Consider the following 25612-nt stretch of genomic DNA (forward strand, 5'->3'; position numbering starts at 1 on the left):
TTGCATTGCAGCACATTAAATTATATTTTTAGAAAAAGCACATTAAATTAAATAAGAGGAAGAAGAAGAAATCAAAATAATTTTCTGGTGGGCCTTGGCACTCTGGAGTTGGAGTTGGGCTGTGTCCAACTCCAACCGACGGCCCGCCCGCCGAATTTGCTGAAGAGCAATCCGCTCCTAACCGAGCAGAGCACCACGGCCATGGCCTTCGCCGGCGACCCGGTGGTTCTTGAGATCACCGACACATCCTCCGCCGCACCCTCTGGTGCTCCCTCCTTGCCTCGTCCCGCGCCGGTCTGCGTCTCCGACCTCGCACGCTTCGACCCGCTTCCGTCCCCAACCGTCGCTGTTCGCGCCGACCGGCACAGGCAACCGAGTGCTCTCCCATCTCGACCTAAATCCGAGCTGATTCCTATCCTTTGATGATCTAATCCTTTCTTCTGGTGCGTGAATCGTAACCAGGCTAATCGAGAGCTCCTCCTACTTCCGCGCACTGCTCGGCGGCAGCTTCAGGTCAGCGAAAACTCAAGCCCTCCACCGCTCTAGTCTAGCTGCGAAACATATAGCTTCAGAAGGTTAGAATTCCTCACGGGCTCTGTGGCTGCAGTGAGTCGGGCAGACCATATGTGCAGGTCGGCTGCAATTTGGAGGCTGCCGTGCAAGTGCTACGCTATCTGTTTGAGCCTTACGAGAGCTTCACCATCACGCCCGACAATTTCCTCCCGCTATTGGAGGTATATCCAGCCCTGCATCTAGTACATGTGTACGCCGTACAGTCTAGTGTGCCTCGTTCTTATCAGTTCTGAATGGTGAATGCAATGGTCCAGAGTTGTGCCCATATGTGCAATTCTGTGCTTAGCTGCTGTTGTTCATAGTACAAGATAATCACTCGTTTAGCTTAATATTGGTACATTTTATTATGTTTCATAGATTTGGTTCCGTGCCAATTTTTTCATGCATTTTTTGTCTACTGTGGTCACCTACTCACCTCAGTATGCTGTTACCGTTAAATGGTGCCTTGCAGAAAACTGCTGCAGGGGGTGGCCATTTTGGTCATACTGTGCTACTGCCTTCGGTATTCACTCTGAGTCTCTAACTTACTTTATACCTTCAGGGAGCTTTGTTCCTTGCTGTTCAGAGCCTTCTAGTGGAGTGTGAAAGATGGTTCCACACCATGTGCTCTCAAACTTCTGCAACGACAGTCCCACTGGATTTCATAATTGAAGTCTGGTACTTTGCTCAAGAGCATGGTCTGTGTCTTTGTTATGGTTTTCTGGTATTCTCATAGCTTCCATTTTTTACAAAATCTAGTTGATTCTTGAAACCTTTTTGTTGGCTATGGCTATGGTTGCAGGTGTTACTTTTGTTCAAGACATATGCCCAGAATATCTAGCTCAGAATTTTGTGGGTACAACATACTGCATTGCAGTACTATGGATTTATGATACTTGGCACATGTTCTTTCAATGTTTGGTTCCTTTCCTATATGCTCATTCATTATGTAATATGCTTCCTGTATCATTACCGTTGTGTGAACCGTGCAGGCACATGTTATCTCAAGGAGGTCATTTAATAAAACACCTTATGGTCTGTTATGTTCAACCATTGAATGTCCACATCTGATGGTTGATAGGTTCGCCGCATCATTTCTCATTGTTATTCCAAAACTTGATTGTTATTGTTCCCCTATATGAAGGAAAATAATTTGATGTACTTGTCCAGTGAAAAACAATTGTGCGAAGCAATTTTATATTGGGTTTCAGAAAATACGAAACCCTGTGAACGGCCAAATCCCAACTCTGAAGATGACCATCTCTTCCTTCTTAGCAAGGTACACATTCTACAACATATGTGAGCAATATTAGTGTCAAATCCATGTTAAATCCTGCATCTTCTGTAGTATCTTCATCAAGCACCTGACTGTGCTCATTTATGCTTTTTTTTTTGTTTTAACTTTTTCCACAGGTGAAGATATGCCTTTTACCATTGGAATTTGCAACAGGTACAACTGCTCTATCAGTAGGTTTAAGTGATAATAGTTAGTCCTCATGTTTATTGTTTCTGTACACTAGGCACCCTCCAAACTTTCTTGTTATGTGTTAGTAACAAGATGGAAAATTGTATTTTTAGGGACAAAGAGGACAGTTTGAAAACTCTAATGGATGCCATTGCTGATGGTAATTTGGAAGGATATTGCATTCGCATAACAGAATGTTCGAAGGTTTTCTTTTGCATTTACTTCCATTGTACTGATATTGTTGTGATACATTTAAGCTGTCTAGACTTCTTGACCATTATGATTTATTCTTTTGGGTTCTTGTTGCTGTACAGAAAGTACGTTACTTGTTTAGTGAGCGGGATCTTATGCAACCTATTCATGTACTTTAATCTGATCAAATGTTGGGAAAATAGGCGAAGTATATGCTGCAAAAAACTTTAGGTTGACTAGATCTTTTTAAAAGCTCATGTGCTCTGTTTTTTATCATCATTTTTATATGCAGAACGTGAACTTAGTGTATTCTTAATGGATGACGATTTTATTTTGCAGAACATAGTGCTTTCAGGATGCCCACAAATAACTACAGCATTCTTGTACATATCTGTTCTCCCTACTTATCTGGATGTTTCATTTAAGAGAAGGATAGTAAGTTCATACACCCAGGTTGATCATCAAAGCTTCATTCTTTATGATGAACTGGAGAAGTCTGCTAAAACCTTATTATTTAGGAATGTACACATGGTGGATCTTTCGAAATGTCCAAATGTTCATTTCGGTGCAGCAATTGACTGGTTAAAGTTGGCTTTCCCAGAACTAAGGATACTCAGGGCTTTATATTGTTTGTCATTTCAATTTGATGATTTGCTATATCTGTTACTGAGATGTCCATGGATTGATGAAATTGATATGGCTATTGATAAAAGCACCATAACACCCAGACAGTCAGTAGTCTCTTCTAGTTCTGAAGTCCTAGGAAAATTGAAGAAAAATACAAGAAAATATTACATATCATGTCCATCATATGACAGGCAACCGAATTTAGTTTTCTTAAATATATCAAGGCTGACATTGGAGGGCAGAGATGATATTGATGGTAATTAAAAACTTTTGAGCTTATTGTCTCTTGCTTTGCAGCTGTGCGCATGGTCTTTGTATTACTGGCAAGCTAGTAACTTCTTCTTTTGTGCATGTGCAGATGTGGACTTGCTGAAGATATCTGTGCTGAAAAATTCTCTCTGTTATATAAACATTAGAAACTGCACCCTGTTGACAGATGATGGTATTTCAAACTTTCTGTTGAAATGTACAAAGATCCATTCAATGATTCTTTCTTATACTTTTTTTTGGAAATCGGTCAATTCAAACGCTACATGATATGACATTTAATATACAAGAATTACATCTGGGTGGCTGCAAAGGTAAAAAAAATGTTTGATGCCCTTGATCTCTCTGCAGCTGGGGAAATGATAACTTATTTAGGAAAGCAGGAATATGATGATATGCTTGTTTTATTGGCTTTGATTAATCATTGTGGACACCTTCCACTACAGCCAAACGGGTGTGATAACTAATTAGATTTATGTCGATGTGTAGGTATTGATGCTGCTGCTATGTCCCGGCTAATGGGCATGATAAATATCACAAAATTTCTGTGCTTAAGGGAAACATCACTTACAGATGATGCACTCTGCAAGTTTTTTGGCACTAGTCTTGAGTATCTTGATGTTTCAGAGACTGCGGTACGATCTTTCTGTTTGAATTATGGTTTTCTTCAATGTGCCTGGTCACCTTTTTTATTTCTTTTTTTAGAAAATATATATCACATTGATTATGTGATTTAGTTTTGATCTTCTAATTAATCACATACAATTAACTGATCTATGAAATCCACATACTGGAATATTCACTGAGCTAGGAGACTGTTGAGAGTAACACATACTGAACTGTGGATCATTTGTTTCTATTAGAGTATATTAGGCAACTCCGGATATGGTTAGTTTAGGATTGATTGTAATCCCGAGATAACCTTCCTTATCTTTAGGAGAGACTACTTGCACTCCAAGCCATGTACTCCTATATATACCGCCCAAGGGGCTCAATGCAATACATCGACCATATTATACGCATCCTACTTTCCTACATGGCATCAGACGCCTAGGTTTTAGATCCTGACCTAGCCGCCGCCGCTTCCGTTGCCGTCGCGCCGCCCTCGGGGAGATCGATCTCCGCTGGGGGCAACGCCCTCCTAGGATGCGCCGCAGATCCCTCTGAACCGCACCGCCGTCGTCGTCAACAAGCAGCAGGGGACCTACCTCTTCCCGTCGCCCATTGTATCCATGGCTGCGTCGCCGTCCCTCGTCGGGCACTGTGTCGCCATGGGCCCGCCGCCGAGCCTGCCCTGCCTCTGCGTCGTCGCTCCCTCGGCACCGCATCAGGACCCGCCGCCCCTTCCGCGCAACGTCCAGCCCCCTCTTCCCACTTGCGCCGCCGCACCGCTGCCCCTGAGCGCGAGTGCGTGGCTGCGGAGGAAGCCGTGGGGCCGCCAGGCCACTGCGCCATCGGGCCACCGCACCGCCGTCTGATGTCGCCGCCAGGCCGCAGCGCTGCCGCCGCCCTCCACCACCGGTACTCTCCTCGGCGCCGTCGAGCCTGCATCCCCTTCGTCCTCAGCGCCGCTTCCGCCGCCGCCTTGCACGTGAGGATGCGGCTACAGGGATGGTTCATGGTTCGGAGGTCGCCAGCCCGCCGTGCAGCTGGAGCAGTGGCCGCTTGGGATGCACTTCGCCGGCTCGCCCCCTCTGCTATGCTCCTCTGTTCTTTCCCGATGGGCAGAGATGAGGATAAAGGTGTGGTGGGAATATCCAGCTAGGTGCACCCGAGATTGTACCCGGAGGTTTGTCCCGTTGCTGCTGCTGTTTTCTTTTTCCCAATCAGAGATTGGGTTTGCGTCGCCCTGCCGTTCGTCGCCGTTCATCGTCGACACTCCCGAAGGACGAGGTTGTTGTTGCGCCCTCCAGGCTGCAGCGACGACGTTCGTGATCAAGCCACCCTACCGGTGTCGTCGTCTTTTCAGGCGGTGGCGCCACTCGCCGCCAGTCTTCGTCAAGCAGGCGCTCGATCCTCCTCCGCGCCTCGAGCCGTTCTCGCACGGACATCGCCGCCGATGTTCCTAAAGGAAGACGTCGTCGCCACCCCTGATCTGAGCGCGAAATTTGCTGCAACCTGTGCCGTCGCCACCCCTGTTCTGAGCGTGACCTAAGTCGCAAACCGCGCTGTCTACCATCATCATCCGCCGCACCGTCCTGCTGCTGTCTTCGGCAAGAAGCTGCTGAGTTTGTGTACTCGAGCACCTCGACGACGCTTCGACCCACGCCCCCTCCACGGCTTCGACCACGTCCACCTCGATTTCGGCTACTACGGCACTAAAGGGCTATCATCTGCATGATTCTCCAGTCAAAACTTTCGCACCGGCGTTCCGACTGCAGGGGGGATACGTCTCCATTGTTCTCCAGTCTGGCCGTTCGTGTTGCTACCGCTACGATTGCGGGGGGATGTTAGAGTATATTAGGCAACTCCGGAAATGGTTAGTTTAGGATTGATTGTAATCCCGGGATAACATTCCTTATCTCTAGGAGAGGCTACTTGCCCTCCAAGCCATGTACTCCTATATATACCGCCCAAGGGGCTCAATGCAATACATCGACCACATTATACGCATCCTACTTTCCTACAGTTTCTATCAGGCTGATATGTTAGTAGTCCTAGAGTTTGATTTTATTATATAACTTCTAATCATGTGGTGATCTTTTCTGCTTTTTTTTTGTGGAATGCAACAACCATCATTACCTTTGTGCTCCAAAGGACAAACCCACAAGTTTATTGTTTGTTCGTATTTCTCAGTTTTCATGGTCGTTATACCACAATAGAGTGCTTAATTCTTCTTTGTTTCTGTCCATAAACTTGCAGGTTTCTATGGAATCGTTAGCACCAGTTATACGGAGAAATTGTAATTTGAACTGTCTGAAAACAGCTGGATGCCGTAGTCTTCTGTTTGAACATGATAAAGTAGAACACATCAGTGGTAACAAGTACGGAAATTTTCTACAGGAGATAGGAAGTAGTTGTTTGGAGGATGTTGAAATGGGCTGGGGATTTTGCCCTATTCAAATCGAAGACCTTATTCCTTCTTTTAGTAAAGTAAGGAATATGACAGTTGGCCTTGGCACAACATTAGCGGAGAATGTACTGCATGCTCTTCCTGTGATTTGCCCATTTCTTGAGTCTGTGACTCGAGGTTTCAGGTGTGCTCCAACACTCTACTGCATGCTAATCAAGAACTTGTGCCTTTCACTACATGCCCATAATAAATTGGCAATCTACATCCAGGTGATATCTGACATGATTGTTAGAAATCTACTGGAATCATCAGTAAATCTTCAGGTGCTTTGCCTGCACTATTGTCTTGGCAGTTTAACTTCATTTATCTTTCAAGCACAGGCACCAGCATTAAGAATATTATCCCTTCAGTGGGTTACTCCTTGGATTACAAATGATGACTTGACAATCCTTACAAAGAATTGTAATCTAGTTGAACTTTCACTGTCTGGTTGCAAACTCCTTGACTCCAGTAAGTTTTACTAAATTCAGTGTGTGGCTCCACCTGTTAATTTGTCAGTTTGAGTTTTCACTTTTTCTTGATCTACAGGCAGTCAAGAGATAATCGCATCTGGGTGGCCAAACTTGGTGCTTTTACACCTTGAGGTATGCCTAACTGCAACCTTTAGTGCAGCCATTTGAGCAAAATCATTTTAATGTTTCAGTACTTAAAATAAGTTATTTTCATTGAACATCAAATTTGTGGGATTCGGTTGCTAATGTAACTGTACGCAGTGGGATTTGCCTGGTGGTGGGGTAGCAACAGCCCCTTTCAAAGAGTAGCTTATAGAACTAACAAAATAGCATGCTCATATTTTGTGCATTGGCATGTACTCTGCAGTTTTATCTCACTCGTCGATAGATGTTTTATATTAGTTGAAACTTGATTTTGGCATGTATTTGACTTCGAATGCTATAGAAAATATACTGTGCAATTATTGAAAACTCTATTCTACGGCTGAAATCGTTTTCAACCTGTAAATGCCATCTTTTAAGGATGGCATTCTTTTTCCATATACAGGACTGTGGCCAAGTAACACTTGGAGGGGTTTCTTCTATTTTAAATTGTAAAGCTTTGGAAGACGTCCTATTATGGCTCACGGTGAGTATGAAGAATTTCATAGCCAGGTTCTTGTTTTGGAGATGTATGCTGGTGCCCCTTTCTTCATTAATAAGTTGAAGGGTTGATTGCTTATATAGTTTGTGAGAGTTGAGAACTGCAGGGTAGAGGCATCGGAAGGAGCATAGTAGACGATACTATCAGAGAGGTACCTTCCTCATCCTTTATCGTTCCTCTAGCTCTGGCGGTTTTGAAACTTGAAAGGTTTAGCTTAAAGTAAGTTTGATCTCTATATATTGCAGTTACCACTACTTCGGAAGCTGGCTTTGGATCTTTGCGATGCTTGTGAAGAAGGTTATGATAGCCCAAGTGTGAGTAGCGAAGAGATTCGTAGGTGTAACCTGATAGATAAGAGCGACACTAACATGCGGCGGTTACTATTTTGTAGAACGCAGAGGGGAAGACGATGAGAAGCCTAAGGATGAGTAGATGCACGACGTTGAGGGGGTCTTGTTTGGAGCTCCCCAGAGAAGGGTCCTCAAAGCCGGTGCACAAGGACACCGTGGTGCTGGAATGGAGCAGCACAAGGATGACAACCACCATAGTAAAAGAGAGAGTGTAATAATAACTTTAGAGAGAGAGAGAGAGAGAGAGAGTGATAAAAGTATAAAACCATGTTTTGTTCTATGCGGAAGGCAGAGGCACTCTTGTCACTTTTGCGTTTCTGAAGACAAGTCCCATGTTTTGTAGTATCAATGTATGCATCTATTATTCACAAAAGTAGAGTATCCTAGCGTTGTCAAATTCAAAGTTTTGTATTTCCATCGTTTTCCCCTTTATTTGTTTTTTTTCCAGAAAAAAGGCCGATTGATCATGTTCAATTGCTTTATTTTCCTCGATTTTTTTGTAGTAAATATAGAATCTCTTGGTGCATGTAAACCATCATCAGAGGGCAACTTGAATCGAATAATCAAGGAAATAAAATGCTGCTAAACCCGTTTAGACTACTGTTTTAACGTTTTTATAGTTGTATGTATTTATTTATTGAGAGGAATTTATTTATTTATGCCAGAAGCCAACATACAGGCCTGAAAAGAGATGGTCCGGTCCGCCGCCGCCGCCGCCTGCCTGCTTCCGCGTCCCACCCCCGACGCCGCCGCCACCGGTTGGAGATGGCCCATCCCGCCGACTCCGCCTCCACGCCGCCGGCTCCAAACGCCGGCGAGGATGGCGCCATCCACTCCCCACCTCCGCCGCCACAAAGGTGGCGGGCCAAGGTGGTGATTGTGATGGGCGCCACGGGCGCCGGCAAGTCGCGGCTGGCCGTCGACCTCGCGGCTCACTTCGCCGGCGTCGAGGTGGTCAGTGCTGACTCCATGCAGGTCTACCGCGGTCTTGACGTCCTCACCAACAAGGTTCCTCTGCACGAGCAGAACGGTCTCTGGCTCCCCACGACCTGCTAACTCCCCAATCCCCAACTTCAGTTTCCTGTCAGATTTAATCCTTGATGCGTATCTCCAGGTGTTCCTCATCATCTCCTTAGCGTAATCGATCCCTCCGTCGAGTTCACTTGCCGCGATTTCCGCGACCATGCCGTGCCGGTAAGCCAACGCTGCTGCTGTACAAGTTTCACTACTTGTTGCAAATGTTAAGTGATACTCCCCACTTGGTTTGATGATCCGTGTCACATAATAGCTCCCTCCCTCCCTCTGGTTACAGATCATACAGGAAATACTGGATCGCGGTGGCCTCCCTGTTATTGTTGGCGGTACAAACTTCTACATCCAGGTAATTTTGATTTGATGGCATGCCGGATTCTGTAAGATGAAGTTCATCTTATTTTGAATGACTGCAGTATTTGATTTCCTGTCGTGGTTTTCCCCTTGCGTATTGTAGGCCCTTGTTAGCCCATTTCTCTTTGATGACATGGCACAAGATATGCAGGACTGTACTTTGAGTGATCACCCAGATGACATAGGTCAATAATCTAGTCACATTATATGCTTCTTATTCTTAGCACGAGTAGCACAATTTTCAAACATTGGCTGACCTGTCTGTTATGCCGGTCAGGGCTTACCAGTGATGATGAAGGTGGTGGGTATGAGCGATTGAAGGAGATCGATCCTGTCGCAACCCAAAGGATCCACCCAAACGACCATAGAAAAGTAAGGGTGCTGCCTAATTTTCCTAACTTACTAGGACACTGTGCTAGGTTCCTTTGCAGTTCCCAATGATGTTGATTGTTTTGTGTTTCTCTATTCTACATGTGCTTTTGTTTTGGAAAGATAAAACGCTACCTTGAGTTGTATGCGACCACAGGTGCCCTACCCAGCAATCTTTTCCAAGGAAAGGCTGCTAAGGTGAGGAATTTTGCTATAGTTGTCTCCTCAGTGCTTTTCAGTCCTGCACAAGTCCTAGTGGAGTGCCCACTTTTTTTTTCATTAATGTGTTGCCTTGCATCTCACTTTTTTATTTTCCTATATGTGTTAAAAACGCTGGGAATTCTAAATGTCTAAATTGTGAGCATTGGTTGTGTCAGAGCAGAAATGGGGCCGGGTTAGTAACTCCAGATTCGACTGTTGTTTCCTGTGGGTAGATGCTGATCTTCAAGTTCTGGATAACTATGTGAACCAAAGGGTTGATTGCATGATGGATGCTGGCCTGCTAGATGAAGTGTGCAATATATATGATCCAGATGGTGTTTACACCCAAGGGCTGCGGCAGGCCATTGGGGTTCGTGAATTTTGAAGGGAATAAGTCTTGTACTCTTGGTCTTTGTGGGGGCTGCAGCATCTCCTTTTTTGCTGCAGCATGCAGTGGGTTGTGCTGCCCCTAGAGGACAGCATCTTGGACTGCTTTTTAGTTTGCTAGGACAGCTGCAGTTAGTAGGACAGCAGCAGTTAGCATCTACTTTTCTAGGACAGCAGGAGCATCTTAGACTAGGCAGTTAGCAGCTCCTTGGCTGGCTGTATATATGTGTGGCCACCCCTCCCGTTGGAAGGCATGGCATTGTGAGTGTGAATGAAGAAAACCCAGAAAACTTCCCCAACTTGAGTGTCATCCTCTCAGCTCAATGAGAGTGAAAATTGAGCTGCTAACAAAGAAAACTTCCCCAACTTGAGTGTCATCCTCTCAGCTCAATGAGAGTGAAAATTGAGCTGCTAACATCTGGTATCAGAGCCGTACTTTCCTGTAGGTTAGACATTTCCTGCACTTCTCCCTCCCAAGCAGCAGCTAGCGCAGCAGCAGCGGCAGTTAGCGCAGCAGCAGCGGCTAGCGCAGCAGCACCTGCTGCACCCTCTACTCAACCTTCCTCACCCGAGCAGACGAGCGGCAGCTCGTCTGAGGCTGCGTCTTCTCCACGCAGCAGCCCCCTGGAGGCGCGCCATGTCCGACGCACCGTCTCAGCGCTCGGTCGCCTCGAGCGCACGGCGTCAGCGAGATGCCGAGCTCGCCGCGGCAGAGGAGCGCAGGCGAGCGACGGCACAAGCCGCTGCAGCAGCGGCGAGGGCGGCCAGGCTGGCTGCAGCGGAGCTGGCGGCGGCCAGGGCGGAGGTGGAAGCAGAGGCGGCGGAGGATGCAGCGCGTGCGGCGGAGGTCGAGGTTGAGACCTTGCGCGGCAGCCTCAGCGGCTCCATCGCCGGCGAGGACCTTGAGGAGTTGGAGAGGGAGAGAGCGCGGGAGCGGACCGCGCGGTGGGCAGCAGTCCACCCCGGCGGTGGCGGCCTAGACGGCGGCGCGCCCGGCGACGGTCCAGGGGCCCGCGCGCCCGGCGGCGGCCTGGATGGCGGCGCGCCCGGCGACGGTCCAGGGGCCCGCGCGCCCGGCGACGGCCCAGGGGGCCGCGCGCCCGGCGGCGGAGGCGGCGCCCCTGGCGGCGGCGCGCAGGGCGGTGGCGGAGCTCCTGGCTGGGGTGCGCGCGGCGGCGCCCCCGGCTACCACGGCCTCCAGGCGGTGGTCAGGGACGTCGGTCCCGGTGGTGGGTGGCCCACCCTCACCAAGACCAACTACGTCGAGTGGGCCGCAGTCATGGAGGTGAAGCTCCAGGTGCGGCATATGTGGGAGGCAGTCCGGTACGGCGACGTCGACTACGATGAGGATCGACGGGCGCTGGATGCTCTCATCGCAGCAGCCCCGCCCGAGATGCAGTTCACGCTTTCCAAGAAGCGAACTGCCAAGGAGGCCTGGGACTCCATCGCTGCGGCACGTATCGGCAGCGACCGCGCCCGCAAGACCACTCTCCAGGCACTTCGCAAGGAGTGGGAGAACCTGGCCTTCAAGCCAGGTGAGGATGTTGATGACTTCGCCCTCCGTCTCAACACTCTACTGCAGAAGGTGGTGCAGTTCGGCGACGACACCTACGACGAGGAGAGAGCCGTCGAGAAGCTCTTCCGCTGCGTCCCCGAGAGGTACAGGCAGACCGCTCGCTCGAACGAGTCTCTGCTAGACCTCTCCACCATGACGATCGAGGAGGCGATAGGTCGCCTCAAGGTCGTCGACAGCGACGAGCCACAGCCTCCCTCGGGAGGCATCTCCATCGGTGGGAAGCTCCACCTCACTCAGGAGCAGTGGGAGGCTTGGCGCGGTGACAGGAGGAGGGGGGAGCCCTCTTCCTCGACTGGTGGCCGCAAGCGCGGCAAGCCGCGAAAGGGGCGCGGAGGTGCCCAAGCCGGGGCACGAGGGCGCGCCGAGGGTGGCGCCCGCGGAGATGCTCAGGGCGGCGCCGCTGACAGGCCCAAGGCGGCACGAGACGACGCCTGCCACAACTGTGGCCGGCCCGGCCACTGGGCCAGGGACTGCCCGCAGCGGAGGCGTGGGGGCCAAGCCCACGTCGCGGAGGCCCAGCCGGATGACGAGCCGGCTCTGTTCCTACTCCACGGGGACATGGAGCCGCAGCCTGGCGGCACCGCCTGTCACCGCTCTACTCCACCTCGACGAGCCGCGTGCCCGAGTTCTCCTCGGCAACGGCTCCGACGACGACAGGGTCGATGGCTGGTACCTCGACTCCGGCGCCACGCACCACATGACCGGGCGGCGGGAGTTCTTCTCCGACCTGGACGTCGACGTAGGTGGCTCCGTCAGGTTCGGGGACTCCTCCGCCGTGGAGATCAAGGGCGTGGGCTCCGTGATCTTCACCGCCAAGTCCGGAGAGCACCGGATGCTCACCGGAGTCTACTACATCCCGGCGCTGCGGAACTCCATCATCAGCCTTGGGCAGCTCGATGAGAGCGGCTCCCGCGTGGTGATCGACAGCGGGGTCCTCCGCATCTGGGACCACCGTCGCCAGCTTCTCGCCAGGGTGGTTCGAGGGAAGAACCGCCTCTACATCCTCCATGTCGGGGTGGCCCAGCCTCTTTGTCTTGCAGCTCGCAGGGACGACGAGGCATGGCAGTGGCACGAGCGCTTTGGGCACCTCCACTTTGAGGCCCTGAAGCGGCTCGGCGCCAAGGAGATGGTGCGAGGCCTCCCGTGCCTCGACCACGTGGAGCAGCTCTGCGACGTCTGCGTGCTGACGAAGCAGAGGCGGCACTCCTTCCCCCAGCAGGCGAGCTTCCGAGCCAAGGAGCGGCTCGAGCTCGTACACGGGGACTTGTGTGGCCCGGTGACACCGGTCACACCAGGAGGACGGCGCTACTTCCTGCTGCTCGTCGATGACCTCTCCCGCTTCATGTGGGTGATGATCCTCGGCAGCAAGGGAGAGGCTGCGGACGCCATCAGGCGTGCTCAGGCTGCTGCGGAGGCGGAGAGCGGCCGCAAGTTGCGCGTGCTGCGCACCGACAACGGCGGCGAGTTCACGGCGGCCGAGTTCGCGGCGTACTGCGCGGATGAGGGCATCCAGCGCCACTACTCCGCGCCGTACAGCCCGCAGCAGAACGGCGTCGTCGAGCGGCGCAACCAGACGGTTGTGGGGATGGCCCGGGCCCTCCTCAAGCAGAGGGGGATGCCGCCTGTCTTCTGGGGAGAGGCGGTGGTGACGGCCGTCTACATCCTCAACCGCTCGCCCACCAAGGCACTCGACGGCATGACACCGTATGAGGCTTGGCATGGGCGCAAGCCGGCGGTCTCCCACCTGCGGATCTTCGGCTGCCTCGCGTTCGCCAAGGAGCTTGGCCACATCGGCAAGCTCGACGACAGGAGCACTCCGGGAGTGTTCATCGGCTACGCGGCGGGTTCGAAGGCCTACCGCATTCTCGACCCGGAGACACAGCGTGTGCGCACGGCGCGTGACGTTGTGTTCGACGAAGGGCGAGGATGGGCGTGGGACAAGGCGGTGGACGACGGCTCGGCTCCGACGTACGACGACTTCACCGTCGAGTACGTCCACTTCGAGGGAGCTGGGGGAGTAGGCAGCTCTTCTTCGCCGAGCGTGCCTACCCCGGTCCCCGAGCCTCCACCGACTCCGGCGCCCGCCACACCAGCGGCACCACGCCCTTCAGCTACGACTCCGGCTGCGCCAAGTTCCTCAGCTGTACCACCACAGCCGGCGACGCCGCGCACTCCAGCACCGACAGCCACTCCTCCGGGCACGCCTACTCCAGCACCTGCTCACAGCCTGGTGGAGTTCGCTACTCCGCTCTCTCACGACGAGGAGCGCATCGACGCGTACCACGACGGTGAGCCGCTGCGGTACCGTACGATGGAGGACCTTCTCGGCGATCAGCCGGTGCCGGGACTGGTGCCTCACGACCTGGAGGCGCAGTTGCACCTCGCGTGCGACGACGGCGAGCCTCGGTCTTTTGCAGAGGCCGAGGGACACGCGGCATGGCGTGCCGCGATGCAGTCGGAGATGGACGCGGTTGAGAAGAACCGCACTTGGGAGCTTGCTGATCTCCCTCGCGGTCACCGCGCGATCACCCTTAAGTGGGTGTTCAAGCTGAAGAGGGATGAGGCCGGCACCGTCGTCAAGCACAAGGCTCGCCTGGTGGCACGAGGTTTCGTGCAGCAGGAGGGAGTCGACTTCGACGATGCCTTCGCTCCCGTGGCACGGATGGAGTCCGTGCGACTCCTCCTTGCGCTAGCTGCCCAGGAGGGCTGGCGTGTCCATCACATGGACGTCAAGTCGGCGTTTCTCAACGGCGACTTGAAGGAGGAGGTCTACGTGCACCAGCCGCCGGGGTTTGCGATCCCCGGCAAGGAGGGTAAGGTGCTACGTCTGCGCAAGGCCCTCTATGGCTTGCGGCAGGCCCCGAGGGCGTGGAACGCCAAGCTGGACTCCACGCTCAAGGGGATGGGCTTCGAGCAAAGCCCGCACGAGGCGGCCATCTACCGGCGGGGCAAAGGAGGCAATGCCCTGCTGGTGGGTGTCTACGTCGACGACTTGGTGATCACCGGCACCAAGGATGCGGAGGTGGCGGTGTTCAAGGAGGAGATGAAGGCCACCTTCCAGATGAGCGACTTGGGGCCTCTCTCCTTCTACCTGGGGATCGAGGTGCACCAGGACGACTCCGGGATCACACTTCGACAGACCGCCTACGCCAAGCGCGTCGTCGAGCTCGCTGGGCTCACCGACTGCAACCCAGCCCTCACTCCGATGGAGGAGAGGCTGAAGCTGAGCCGTGACAGCACGGCGGAGGAGGTGGACGCTACTTAGTACCGGCGTCTTGTGGGGAGCCTCCGCTACCTCGCCCACACACGGCCGGACTTGGCGTTCTCCGTTGGCTACGTCAGTCGGTTCATGCAGCGACCGACGACGGAGCACCAGCAGGCCGTGAAGAGGATCATCCGCTATGTTGCGGGGACTCTCGACCACGATCTCCACTACCCGAGGTGCCCTGGGGCGGCACACTTCGTCGGGTACAGCGACAGCGACCACGCCGGCGACATCGACACCAGCAAGAGTACGAGCGGGATCCTCTTCTTCCTCGGCGAGTGCCTCGTTAGCTGGCAGTCGGTCAAGCAACAGGTGGTGGCCTTGTCCAGCTGCGAGGCCGAGTACATAGCGGCCTCCACCGCGTCGACTCAGGCGCTCTGGCTCGCTCGACTGCTTGGTGATCTACTCGGCAGAGACACTGGAGCAGTGGAGCTCAGGGTGGACAGCAAGTCCGCTCTGGCATTGGCGAAGAACCCCGTTTTCCACGAACGGAGCAAGCACATCCGGGTGAGGTATCACTTCATCCGAGGCTGCTTGGAGGAAGGAAGCATCAAGGCGAGCTACATCAACACCAAGGATCAGCTTGCGGATCTGCTCACCAAGCCCCTTGGGAGGATCAAGTTCCTTGAGCTTTGCTCCAGGACCGGGATGGTCCAACTTTCCCACAAGACGACGCACAAGGTTTAGGGGGAGAATGAAGGGAATAAGTCTTGTACTCTTGGTCTTTGTGGGGGCTGCAGCATCTCCTTTTTTGCTGCAGCATGCAGTGGGTTGTGCTGGCCCTAGAGGACAGCATCTTGAACTGCTTTTTAGTTTGCTAGGATAGCTGCAGTTAGTAGGACAGCAGCAGTTAGCATCTACTTTTCTAGGACAGCAGGAGCATCTTAGACTAGGCAGTTAGCAGCTCCTTGGCTGGCTGTATATATGTGTGGTCACCCCTCCCGTTGGAAGGCATGGCATTGTGAGTGTGAATGAAGAAAACCCAGAAAACTTCCCCAACTTGAGTGTCATCCTCTCAGCTCAATGAGAGTGAAAATTGAGCTGCTAACAGAGAAAACTTCCCCAACTTGAGTGTCATCCTCTCAGCTCAATGAGAGTGAAAATTGAGCTGCTAACAAATTTGATGATTTTTTCAGATTATATTTAACAAGAAAAAAATCTGATAAGGATAAGGCAACTTCTTCTGCAATTATGTTAACAGTACATGATGATCAACTTAAGAGCTTGTTGGATGAAGCTGTTTCCCAGCTTAAGACAAACACACGCAGACTTGTTCGGCGTCAAGTAAACACTTGCATCCTTTGTTACCTTTGCTTAAAAGATTGAGCAAACTTTGGCATGCTTTTCTCACTTTTAAAATTTTCTCCCCCTTCAGAGACGGAGACTGCATCGGGTGAGTAAAGACTTTGGGTGGAACTTGCATCGTGTTGACGCAACCAAAGCATTCTGCTGTAAGGCCATTTCTACTTAACTGGTGCATATCATGGAATGCATGTTCTTTCTGTAGAATTATAATCCCTTGTGCGTATGTTGCTAGGTACCACAGGCAACTCATGGAACAAGGAAGTTGTTGAACCTTGTGTGGATGTTGTGAAAAGCTTTTTGTCTGATGGTACAACTTGTTTGCCAAGCACAAATGCTTCAGATCATATTGGAGAAAGAGAGCTGTGGACTCAATATGTGCGCGAGGTGACTAGTGGTAACTATTTAGTTGTATGAATAAACTGATATCCTGTTGCAGTTTAAGTGATGAAGCATGTGTATGTGAATGCTGTGTTTTACAGGCCTGCGACAAGCGCGTGCTCCGAGGGGCGCACGAGTGGGAGCAGCACAGGCAAGGGCGAAGCCACCGAAAAAGAGTGCAGCGCCTGAAACAGAACAAGAGCCAAACGATGAGACCACCATCAGAATCTTTGTAAGAAAAGAGAGAGAAAAAAAAAGGACCAAGACGGGTATGATTGCAATTTGCAGTGGTGTGCAATTTGTTTGTTTGGGGCTAAGCAGTTGAAAGTTTTGAAGATAGCACCAATCCATGAGAGTAACTCTTGTACTGAATGTATTGCATGCTGGTCTCCCAACTTTATGTATTATTTACTTCCCGAGAGGACATACGATGTCATCAGGTTCCTCCGGTCACCGGCAGCAGCACAGCATCCAACGGCGACGCTGGCACTGCCGGCGGCGGAGCCTTGGACGATGGGGAGACTGGAGAGGGATGCATGGACATGGACTGAACTGATGACACAATACAATGGGATCTTGTGTCTAAGCAAACATGCGGCCCCACCACCAAATCAAACGTGTGAATGTGAGAGTGTGCAGGCCGAATCCGCGCGTGCAGATTCATGACACGTATGCTATGTAGAGTATACTGCCTCAAGCCCCAAACCATATGTTTCGTCAGAAAAAAAAAAAGGAAAAACAGCTGGTTTGCCCGAGTGGTCTAAGGGGGAAGACTTAAGATCTTCTGCACGCTGAGTGCGCGTGGGTTCGAACCCCACAGCCAGCAGCATTTCTTTTTTATTTATTATTTCATTCTATGTTGTAGTATACTACTCTAGTAACAAAACATGCATCACCATGCTGCTGCATACCTCCACATACATCAGGCAGAGTCCAGTGATAGCACGCGATACAACAACAACACACAACCGCCGCCACTTTGTTGCTCAAATAGCTAGCAACTTGACAACATGGTTATTTAACTGTAAAAACAACCAGTACAAGATTGCTGCAAGTCAGAAAACAAGCAGGCAATCAATCTATAACATTAACATCGCAGATTGTAACCGTAACAAACCAGAGATGAAAAGGAATTTTCTAAAGTACACATAGAGTGTCACTTGCAAAATGTGAACAACATACATCCACCACCGCATAGCAACATCTGTGACCACTATATGATGGGGGTAGAGTGATCCATCATCATAAGCGAAGCGAAATAGCATTCATCTTCTCTTCTAGTTTTAGACCGAAGCAGAGCCAAGTCCATGGATGCAGCAAACCATGATCAAGTCGACCTGTCCGGTGCACCTCCATCCCCATCAGGCGAGTCTGAGTCATTTCTGTCCTGGTTCTCATTCCACTTGGCCCAGGCCCATCTCAACACAATGAACGCCCCAAGCGCATACACCTAGCAGCAGTATAGTAGGAGATGTCACATTTGCATGGAATACACTAGCCACAAGTCAGACAGCAATATCATTCGTATGATATAGTACAGGCACAGTTGGAAATAAAGTCAAAGGCATCTAACTTTTCAGCATGAAACAACCACAGCAAACAAGAGTAAAATTGCTGTCAAGGACTTTTATCAAGATGTGGATTACCAATAGGCTGATAACACTAATATAATCTTCATCGTCTTGGCGGAACAGTTACAACTTAAATCCCATTTTCCGTTAGCCAGCATTTGTAAAACATAACAAATGAGAAGACCTTTCAAACATAAGTAACGGTTCACAGCCCAGTTCGCCACTTAGCCCAGTGATTTCAAAAGTGGCTACTTGATACCGATCCTGCCAAAAAGTAACAATGAAAGTGCACCCTCACTACAAGTGATTCTAATTCTAGATATATAACATTTTCAGAGCCGTGCACTACATACACGACTAAAGATGACTACAATTGGACACAGGCCTAAAAAAAAGCTTCTTGAGTTTTTTTTAAAAATAAACTCTATGATACTAGAAATTTCAACCCAAATTGCAAACATATATCCTCGTGTTGTGGACATGGACATTATAGAATCAGCAGGCCTAGTGTGCTGTGCTGGTCCAGCGTACACAAGAAGAAGAAGGCCCAATTTCAGCAATCAGATTGGATGAACTCGGAAACCAGGCAACAAGGGGCTTGGGGTGGTTTAACTGACCTAATCTAGTGTACCTGTAAAACTGGGAGGTAAAGTAAATCCAGACGGCGGCGTACCTGCCAGAGGTTGCGAGGGGCCATCTCCTCTTCGGTGGCGGGCGGCGGCGTTGCGCCTTCCTCCTCCTCGAGCTTTATCGGCGGCGGCTGCCGGGCCTTTTGGCGCTCCGCATCGGGGAAGAAACGGACCGTGGACGGCGGCGCGCGGCGGGCCTCTGCGGCGGCAGCCCCATCCGCGGAGTTGTGGGGCTGCTCCGGCGCGCTCCCGGCGTTGCCCATGGCCTCCTCCCGCGAGAAACTCTCTCTCTCTCTCTCTCTCTCTCTCTCCCCTCTCCCCTCCCCTATCGACCCGAGTAGTCCTTTGTTTACAGGGATGTCCCGCTTCAGGATCGCAAGCAAAGCAAAGGATCTCTTTTCTTTTCTCCCTTTTTCTGTTTTCTTCTTTGTCCCGTTCTTTCTTTCTTTTTTCGAAAGATTTTGTCCCGTTCTTTCAATTCCAAGAACTTTTTTGATCATCCAGATAATAGTGCCAAAAACCGTTAGTAATCATAGCAAAAAGGATTGCTGAAGAAATCACCATGTCGTGTAAGGCCCATGAGCTAAATAGCATCCCATTTCTCCTAGCCTAAAACCTCTTCAGAGTTTCCATCCTGATTGGAATTCTTATTTGCCGTCTCTAAGGAGGCCTACATCAGACTTTGACAAACTTATATCTCACAAAATCAGAGGAATATTATCTGAGTGTTAAAAAAAAAAGTTTGCCAACATCAATTTCAAGTGGTCCAAGGAACCAAACCACCAGAGCTTATAGCTAATAAGCCACCACATCAGATATAATAAATAGTATTGCTACCCAGCAGAGTAATGTGTGCCCAACTAAAAATCTCACTCGGGTTGCAACATGCGAACAATAACAACTCTCGCCAATGAAATGATTCCAAAGAATGACTTGACACAGCACAGAGGAGCAATCAAAGTACAATGGATAGAATACATCAACTCTGCCATACGGATAACATCCCTTCCCTTGATAGCAGCACGGAATCGGATAACATCCCTTCCCTGATAACAAGATGTCATCTAGGGAGCGACTAGAGCATCAAAAACGATTACTAGCATATATGTATCCTGACTTCCAAAACACCATAGCACCTGTGACTGCGCTCTAAATGAGAGCCCGCCACCACCTTTCCATATCTAACTCGAAGCTGAAGCCTGTGACATTTGCCTTTTGACAGCTTCCTTGTATGTCTTGTGCTGATATGTCAATGTTGTCTCCAGCAAATCCTTGAGAGGCGTCTTTGGATTCCAACCTACAGTTCGTCAGCATTTGCCTATTAACAAGTAGTGAGGGTAAATGACATACCAAGAGAGCAAATCATTCAAAACACAGCAGTACCTAGCTGCTTGTTGATTATAGTCATGTCAGGGATTCTCTTGTCACTATCATCATATCCTTCACCGTAGAACTGACTCGAACTCACGTCAATCATGGGTTCAACTAGTGGTGCCTCTCCTGAGACATTTGCATAGACCTGTATAACAAGGCAAAGGATGGCTGACAACAGACACAAGCAAAGGATCACAAATCTTAACTGCATCATCCACAACATACCTCTGTCATCATTTGGGCCAACTCCCTAACAGTAACTTCATTGTTAGGATTCCCAACATTGAAGATGTGACCATTAGCTCGAGCAGGATTTTCCTTTCATAATTGACAACAGGAAAAAGAAAAGGAGTTCAATCTCATTGAATCTGAACATGAGTAGCAGCCAGAGACAAAGGATAACATACAATCATCAAAACAACAGCTTCGATGGCATCCTTAATGTAGACAAAAGTTCTTTGGGACTGGCCCCCATCAACAAGCTTCAAGGGCTCTCGGCGGAGCAGATTCTGCAAAACCATCAATACCATACATCTGCTGAGAAGACTGACAAAACTAATGTAATAATCCTCGGCCAAAAGAAAAAGAAAAGCACACACATACATTACTGAAGCAGGCCAAAACCCGCGGTACACCCTCACTAGGGCCATCAACACCAGGAATGAAGTCCATCCTTGGTCCAATCCAATTGAAAGGTCTCACAATTGTGAACTCAAGTCCATTTTCCGCGCCTTCAGCTGGTGGATACTCAACCATAATGACAAGAATGGTTAGAATGAGAAGCTGCGACCATCAGCTACATAGTGACAAAAATAGTACAGGCCAAAATTACTGACCAAAAATAAGCCTCTCGATAAGTTGCTTTGCACATGCATAGGACCATCGCTGTTTCACGATTGGACCAAAAATGCAGGGCGACTCATCTTCTTTTAGAACATAAAATTCAGGTTCCTGTATGAAGAGCATAGTTGCCACAAAAACATCAGAAAATGGACAAGTATATGAACCAAAAGGAATAAAAATACAGGGCATCGACTTCCGACATGCCTACAATTATAACTTCTTTCTTGCTGTTTTCTTTGTAATTTAAGTTTCTTCTCACTTTGCTGACCACAACAAAGTCATGGTAAAATTCACAGTCCATTCCATTTGTCAATTTTTTTTTACAGTTACAATGATAAGCTCAGATCAAATAGATGGATACAACAGCAATAACTAAAACATTTTCATTAGCCATGGTGCAGTACCAACACAATGACAGGATCCTTTACGGTTTTTTTTACACATCATGAAAAAACACACACTGCATGCTGACACATCAATCAAGAAAAAGAACCAAACAAATACAAAAATTCGTGAAATTAAAAAAGAATTCACTATTCAAGTAAACGCTGACTCTTTGAGCAAGGCTGCTGGCTGCCTAGTTGGCTATTGTAATAACCCTTTGATTGCTTAATTAAGCATTCAACAGCATGGGTTTTAGACAGGTGAAAAGGAAAATAAATGTTACTGGACAATATACACAGATTAAGGGATGAGGAAGATAAGAAAGGCCTAGGCTAACATATGCAGTCAAGCCATGGTATCCCTCAAAGGTCAACATCCTGTGATGATTTCAAGAATTCAGCATGACAAGAGCATGTCCCAGCGCCAACCAACAACAAAACAGGCCTCAACTAGAAAATCGATCCCCAACTAACACAACCTTGGTACAAGGACCGTACTACAAGGACAAAAATAGTTAGAAACATGACCAGTTTAGCAACCTGCAGCAGATCTTGGATTCTTTAGTTTATGGAGGCAGCTAATAAATAGAAAGAAAAACACAGTGCATGCTGACACATGAAGAAAAAGAAGCAAACAATACAAAAATTGGTGAGGATATGCAGGCAGAGTGTTAGACGACGACGGGGTGGAATTATGGTGACCTTGCGGAGAGGGTGGTCTTTGGGGAGGAAGCTGCCGATGGTCTTGCCGTAGACCTCGCACGTGGAGAAGTGGATGAGACGCTTGTTGTTCTCGGAGCAGTACTTGACCTGGGGAGTGATGAGAATGAGGCTCCCCATTCTGTAGATAGGAATTTGCGAAAACGATGAGGCAGGGTAGGTACCACTGGGAGGGCGTCGATGAAGTTGCTGTAGATGGTGTCGAGGGGCCGCGTGTTGTAGTCGGCGGGCGTGCAGATGGCCGCCAGGTTTATCGTCTTGATGAGATCCATCCAAAGAGCAGCAGAACAGTCAGCTCAGCAGAGGAGCGAAATCAACAACGACAACAAAATATCAATCTAGAAGAAGAAGAAGAAGCAGCAGCAGCAGCAGCATCAGATCGGGGCGGGCAAGCAAGCAACCAGATCGGCCATCTTGATGAGTCCCTCGAGCCTGGAGTCGTTCTTGATGTTGAGGCGGTGGAAGGAGATTCGTCCAGCGAGGTGCGGCGGCGCGGGGTCGACGAGGTGGCGGATCTTGTCGCAGTAGACGTCGACGGCGAGGACGACGTGTGCGGTCTCGGCCATGAGCTTCTCGCAGAGGTGGGAGCCGATGAAGCCACCTGCGCCGATCATGCAGATGGTGAGGGGCGCGACGGGGTTGCCGTCCAGATCCATGCGGGCGGGCGGCGACGACATGGTCCGTCTCCTTTCTTCTTCCTTCCCCTCCTGGTGCGGCGGCGCGGTTGGATCGGGGAGAATGCGGCGTGGGGTTCGGGGAATGTGGGTGGGTGGATTCGGGGACGACGGGTTACCAGGCGATGTCGGTGGCGGTGGCCTCGCTACGCCTTCTCTCTCTACCCCTCTTTCTCTCTCTATATATATTTAAGGAGACGAAGAGGAGGGAGCTGGAGCAGTATAGATCGAGAAAAGAAGATAGCTGCCCGTGCCCGGAGTGACGAGAGAAGAGGTAGCTGCTGCCGCTATTGGCCAGAGCTGGCCATTCGCAAATTATGGAGCGTAAAAAATGTATCTCGGTGGTGGTGATGGGAGGAACCAATAACGAAGTTGGATCGGTAAGAATAATTTATGAACTGAATCGGATCTTGAATTAAATTGAGCCGAACACTATAATATAATATAGTTTAGGGATGAATTTGACTATTTTGCCAATCTAGAGAAATAACGATCCTGTTGCAGTCCCCAAATTGTTGGCACCAACTTTGTAGTATCTTGAGGTGAATTCAAAGAATTGAATATAGCTCTGTTTGGGACTTTCGTCTAGGTATAATTTTGATGGCTAATGTTTAGAGGATGTTTGGGAGAGCTTTGCTCCACCAAAAATCGATCATTTTGATGGCTGTAGTGGAGCTGTTGGAGTTGATGGTAATTACCATTCATTTGTTACATAAAGATCGATCTACAGCAGGTGATGCGAGTGACCCGCCACCGATGACAGAATCAAACAGCAGCAAGCCAACAATAGATTACTGCAAAATGGTCGGATCTTGCTTGCCTTTTCTTTTTCTCGCTTTAACCAGCTCTGGAAGAAGATGCCTGTCCTCTTCTTCACTTATCCTTCCTTTCATTTATCAATTCATTCGTTCATTAATTCATTATTATTATTGTTGTTGTTGTTGTTATTATTATTATTATTTTCAAGAATTTATCAATTCATTCTTTTTTAATAGTTAGTCTACTCTTTGGACACAATGAAAAAATCCCCTCACGGACAGTTCCCCATGTGCTATCCCTGCCTCGCGTCGAGTCCCCCGCCTCCTCCCCCTCCGGCCTCTATTTCTCCTCTCCACCAGCCTCCTAGCCGATGGGAGGAGTGGGAGTCCACCCTCTAATAGAAACGGGCCATTCCACGGAGCAGAGCAGATTTTAGTTTATGTCCACTCCTTATGTGTAGAAGTGGTAAAAAGTCTTAAATTTGACTTAGATAATTCAATAGTCGGGCTCTAATTCGATACAATTTTGAGCTAAAAATGTATAAGAGTCAAATTGAATTGTGAAGAGAGAGCACTAGAGGTGTGTCACCTTGCAATTTGTCCTAGAAAAAATGGTTTGTTTTGGTTTTGTGTTATCATACATGTAAATCAGAAGTTGGTACATGAGTGTGGCAAGGAAGAATGGATGATAGTATGCTCAGCAGCCGTTCCTTCTTAGAGTTCTAGAGGGCAAAGCCCCCCATCTTACTTAACAAGACAGATAAAAGTGTTTACAGCATCCATCAGGGAGGTTCCAACTACCCACAAAAAGCAAGACTGGTCGCAGCCAGTGAAACCACCAAGTTTCAAGTAAACATTTTTACCGAGCCTAGCACAGAACTAAGTCAAAGAAACATGTAGAACCATAGAGCAGCTTCAAGAACACCGTTCCTTTCAGTTGCCCGTACCTCAGACCGAATGATTTGTTTTGGTTTGGTGCGGCTGTGCAGTGGGACGGACTCGTCGGAGTTTGCAATTTGACCTCGAGATAACTCGATTTACCTGGACACTTGAGGAGGAGGAGGTTTGGAGGTGGTGGTTGTGCTGCAGCTTTAGGTGCATTATTATTATTATGAATGAGTGAATGAAACAACTGAACCGTCTCTTTCGCTCTCATTCATGTCTACATAGACCGTGTTTGGTTTTCTAGAAATAAATCTAGAACGCGTCTTCTAGACTCCGTATGAACGTCTAAATGAAGTCTATTTGTAAAAAATTTTTAGGGATGAATATAACTATTCGCGACGAATCTAATGACGGTAATTAATCGATGATTGGCTACAGTGATACTACAGTATCATCCTCTAATCACGCGATCAAAGGCCTCATTAGATTCGTCTCATGCTACAATAATCTAGTTGCCAAAGGGCCTCCACCTGAGATGGTTAGAGGAACCCAGCGGCACTCCTCAGGTCCTGGGTTCGACTCCCCGTGAGAGCGAATTTCAGGCTGAGGTTAAAAAAATCCCCTCGTCTGTCCCATGGCCAAAGCACAGGTCTAAGGCCCGGCCCCGGTCGTGGTCGTCTCACATGGGCTACGGTGCCGCTGTGTAAGGATGGGTCAGGGGTTCGGGGGTTTTCTTGACCTGCGTGAGAAGGTCTTCTCTTAATGCAATACCCCGGGGCTGTCTTACCCCCCGCAGGTCAAGTTTTTTTTTACAATAATCTAGTTATGGAGTTGGTTTTGTAAACTGACTTTGTATGACACCATAAGTCAAAGTGTTACTATTCCTGGAATTCCAGAAAACCAAACAAGACCATAGGACTGGGATGTTTATTATCTGCAGATACGATCCGATCTGATCTGACCTGATCAGCTTAACGAAGAAGTGTAAGCATGGGGAATGAGACGGGCAACGTGCGTGCAAGTATATATTTTTCTAGTCCACTAGACACTAGTAGTTGTGTGTGGGTGCTGGTGCCCAAGACAAAGCAAAGACAAAAAACAATCTGTAGTTGGTATTGGTATCACTCTGGAGTTTTTTTTCTTCAAGTAATACTCTCTGGAGTTTTTGGAGCTGGAAGAAGACATTCATTTCAATTGGACTGTCTATTTAGTCTTGTCTAGAGGAAACGATTCATTTCAATTCGCAGGATCTGGGTGGAGATCGACCATACCAGTACCAGTACCACC

The 25612-nt window shown here is 49.3% G+C and overlaps 2 protein-coding genes, 1 non-coding gene and 1 pseudogene across 3 annotated transcripts; 2 read left to right on the top strand and 2 right to left on the bottom strand.

Annotated features, from left to right (window-relative positions):
• Positions 1 to 137: 137 nt before the first annotated feature.
• On the top strand, positions 138 to 16895 carry LOC120672667 (annotated as a pseudogene).
• A 334-nt stretch (positions 16896 to 17229) lies between these two features.
• On the top strand, positions 17230 to 17314 carry TRNAL-UAA. The gene has a single exon. It is a non-coding gene; the product is annotated as a tRNA-Leu (tRNA).
• A 133-nt stretch (positions 17315 to 17447) lies between these two features.
• Positions 17448 to 19037, bottom strand: LOC120673066. Its single transcript, XM_039953744.1, has 2 exons — positions 18733 to 19037; positions 17448 to 17938 (listed from the first exon to the last, which is right to left on the bottom strand). Exons 1-2 carry the CDS (start codon positions 18949 to 18951, stop codon positions 17816 to 17818), a joined length of 342 nt encoding a protein of 113 aa, XP_039809678.1. The 5' UTR covers positions 18952 to 19037; the 3' UTR covers positions 17448 to 17815.
• A 445-nt stretch (positions 19038 to 19482) lies between these two features.
• LOC120673065 (UDP-D-apiose/UDP-D-xylose synthase) lies at positions 19483 to 22884 on the bottom strand. The gene is made up of 9 exons (XM_039953743.1): positions 22410 to 22884; positions 22173 to 22265; positions 21991 to 22098; positions 20899 to 21013; positions 20666 to 20799; positions 20470 to 20571; positions 20288 to 20380; positions 20072 to 20207; positions 19483 to 19985 (listed from the first exon to the last, which is right to left on the bottom strand). The coding sequence occupies exons 1-9, from the start codon at positions 22683 to 22685 to the stop codon at positions 19870 to 19872; spliced, it is 1173 nt and encodes a 390-aa protein (XP_039809677.1). The 5' UTR covers positions 22686 to 22884; the 3' UTR covers positions 19483 to 19869.
• Between the last annotated feature and the right edge of the window lie 2728 nt (positions 22885 to 25612).

The sequence above is a fragment of the Panicum virgatum genome, chromosome 5N (assembly GCF_016808335.1).
Source record: "Panicum virgatum strain AP13 chromosome 5N, P.virgatum_v5, whole genome shotgun sequence".
In the NCBI taxonomy this organism is placed as follows: domain Eukaryota; kingdom Viridiplantae; phylum Streptophyta; class Magnoliopsida; order Poales; family Poaceae; genus Panicum; species Panicum virgatum.

Excerpts from the sequence above, each read along its gene's own strand:
- LOC120673066 (XM_039953744.1), bottom strand. The coding sequence starts at position 18,951 with ATGGGCAACGCCGGGAGCGCGCCGGAGCAGCCCCACAACTCCGCGGAT. Across the intron at positions 17,939-18,732 it reads CCCCTCGCAACCTCTGGCAG|GTGTATGCGCTTGGGGCGTT; the intron begins GTACGCCGCCGT and ends TACTGCTGCTAG.
- LOC120673065 (XM_039953743.1), bottom strand. The coding sequence starts at position 22,685 with ATGTCGTCGCCGCCCGCCCGCATGGATCTGGACGGCAACCCCGTCGCG. Across the intron at positions 21,014-21,990 it reads AAGACCACCCTCTCCGCAAG|GAACCTGAATTTTATGTTCT; the intron begins GTCACCATAATT and ends CTCTTCATACAG. Across the intron at positions 20,381-20,469 it reads AAGCTGTTGTTTTGATGATT|GAAAATCCTGCTCGAGCTAA; the intron begins GTATGTTATCCT and ends CAATTATGAAAG.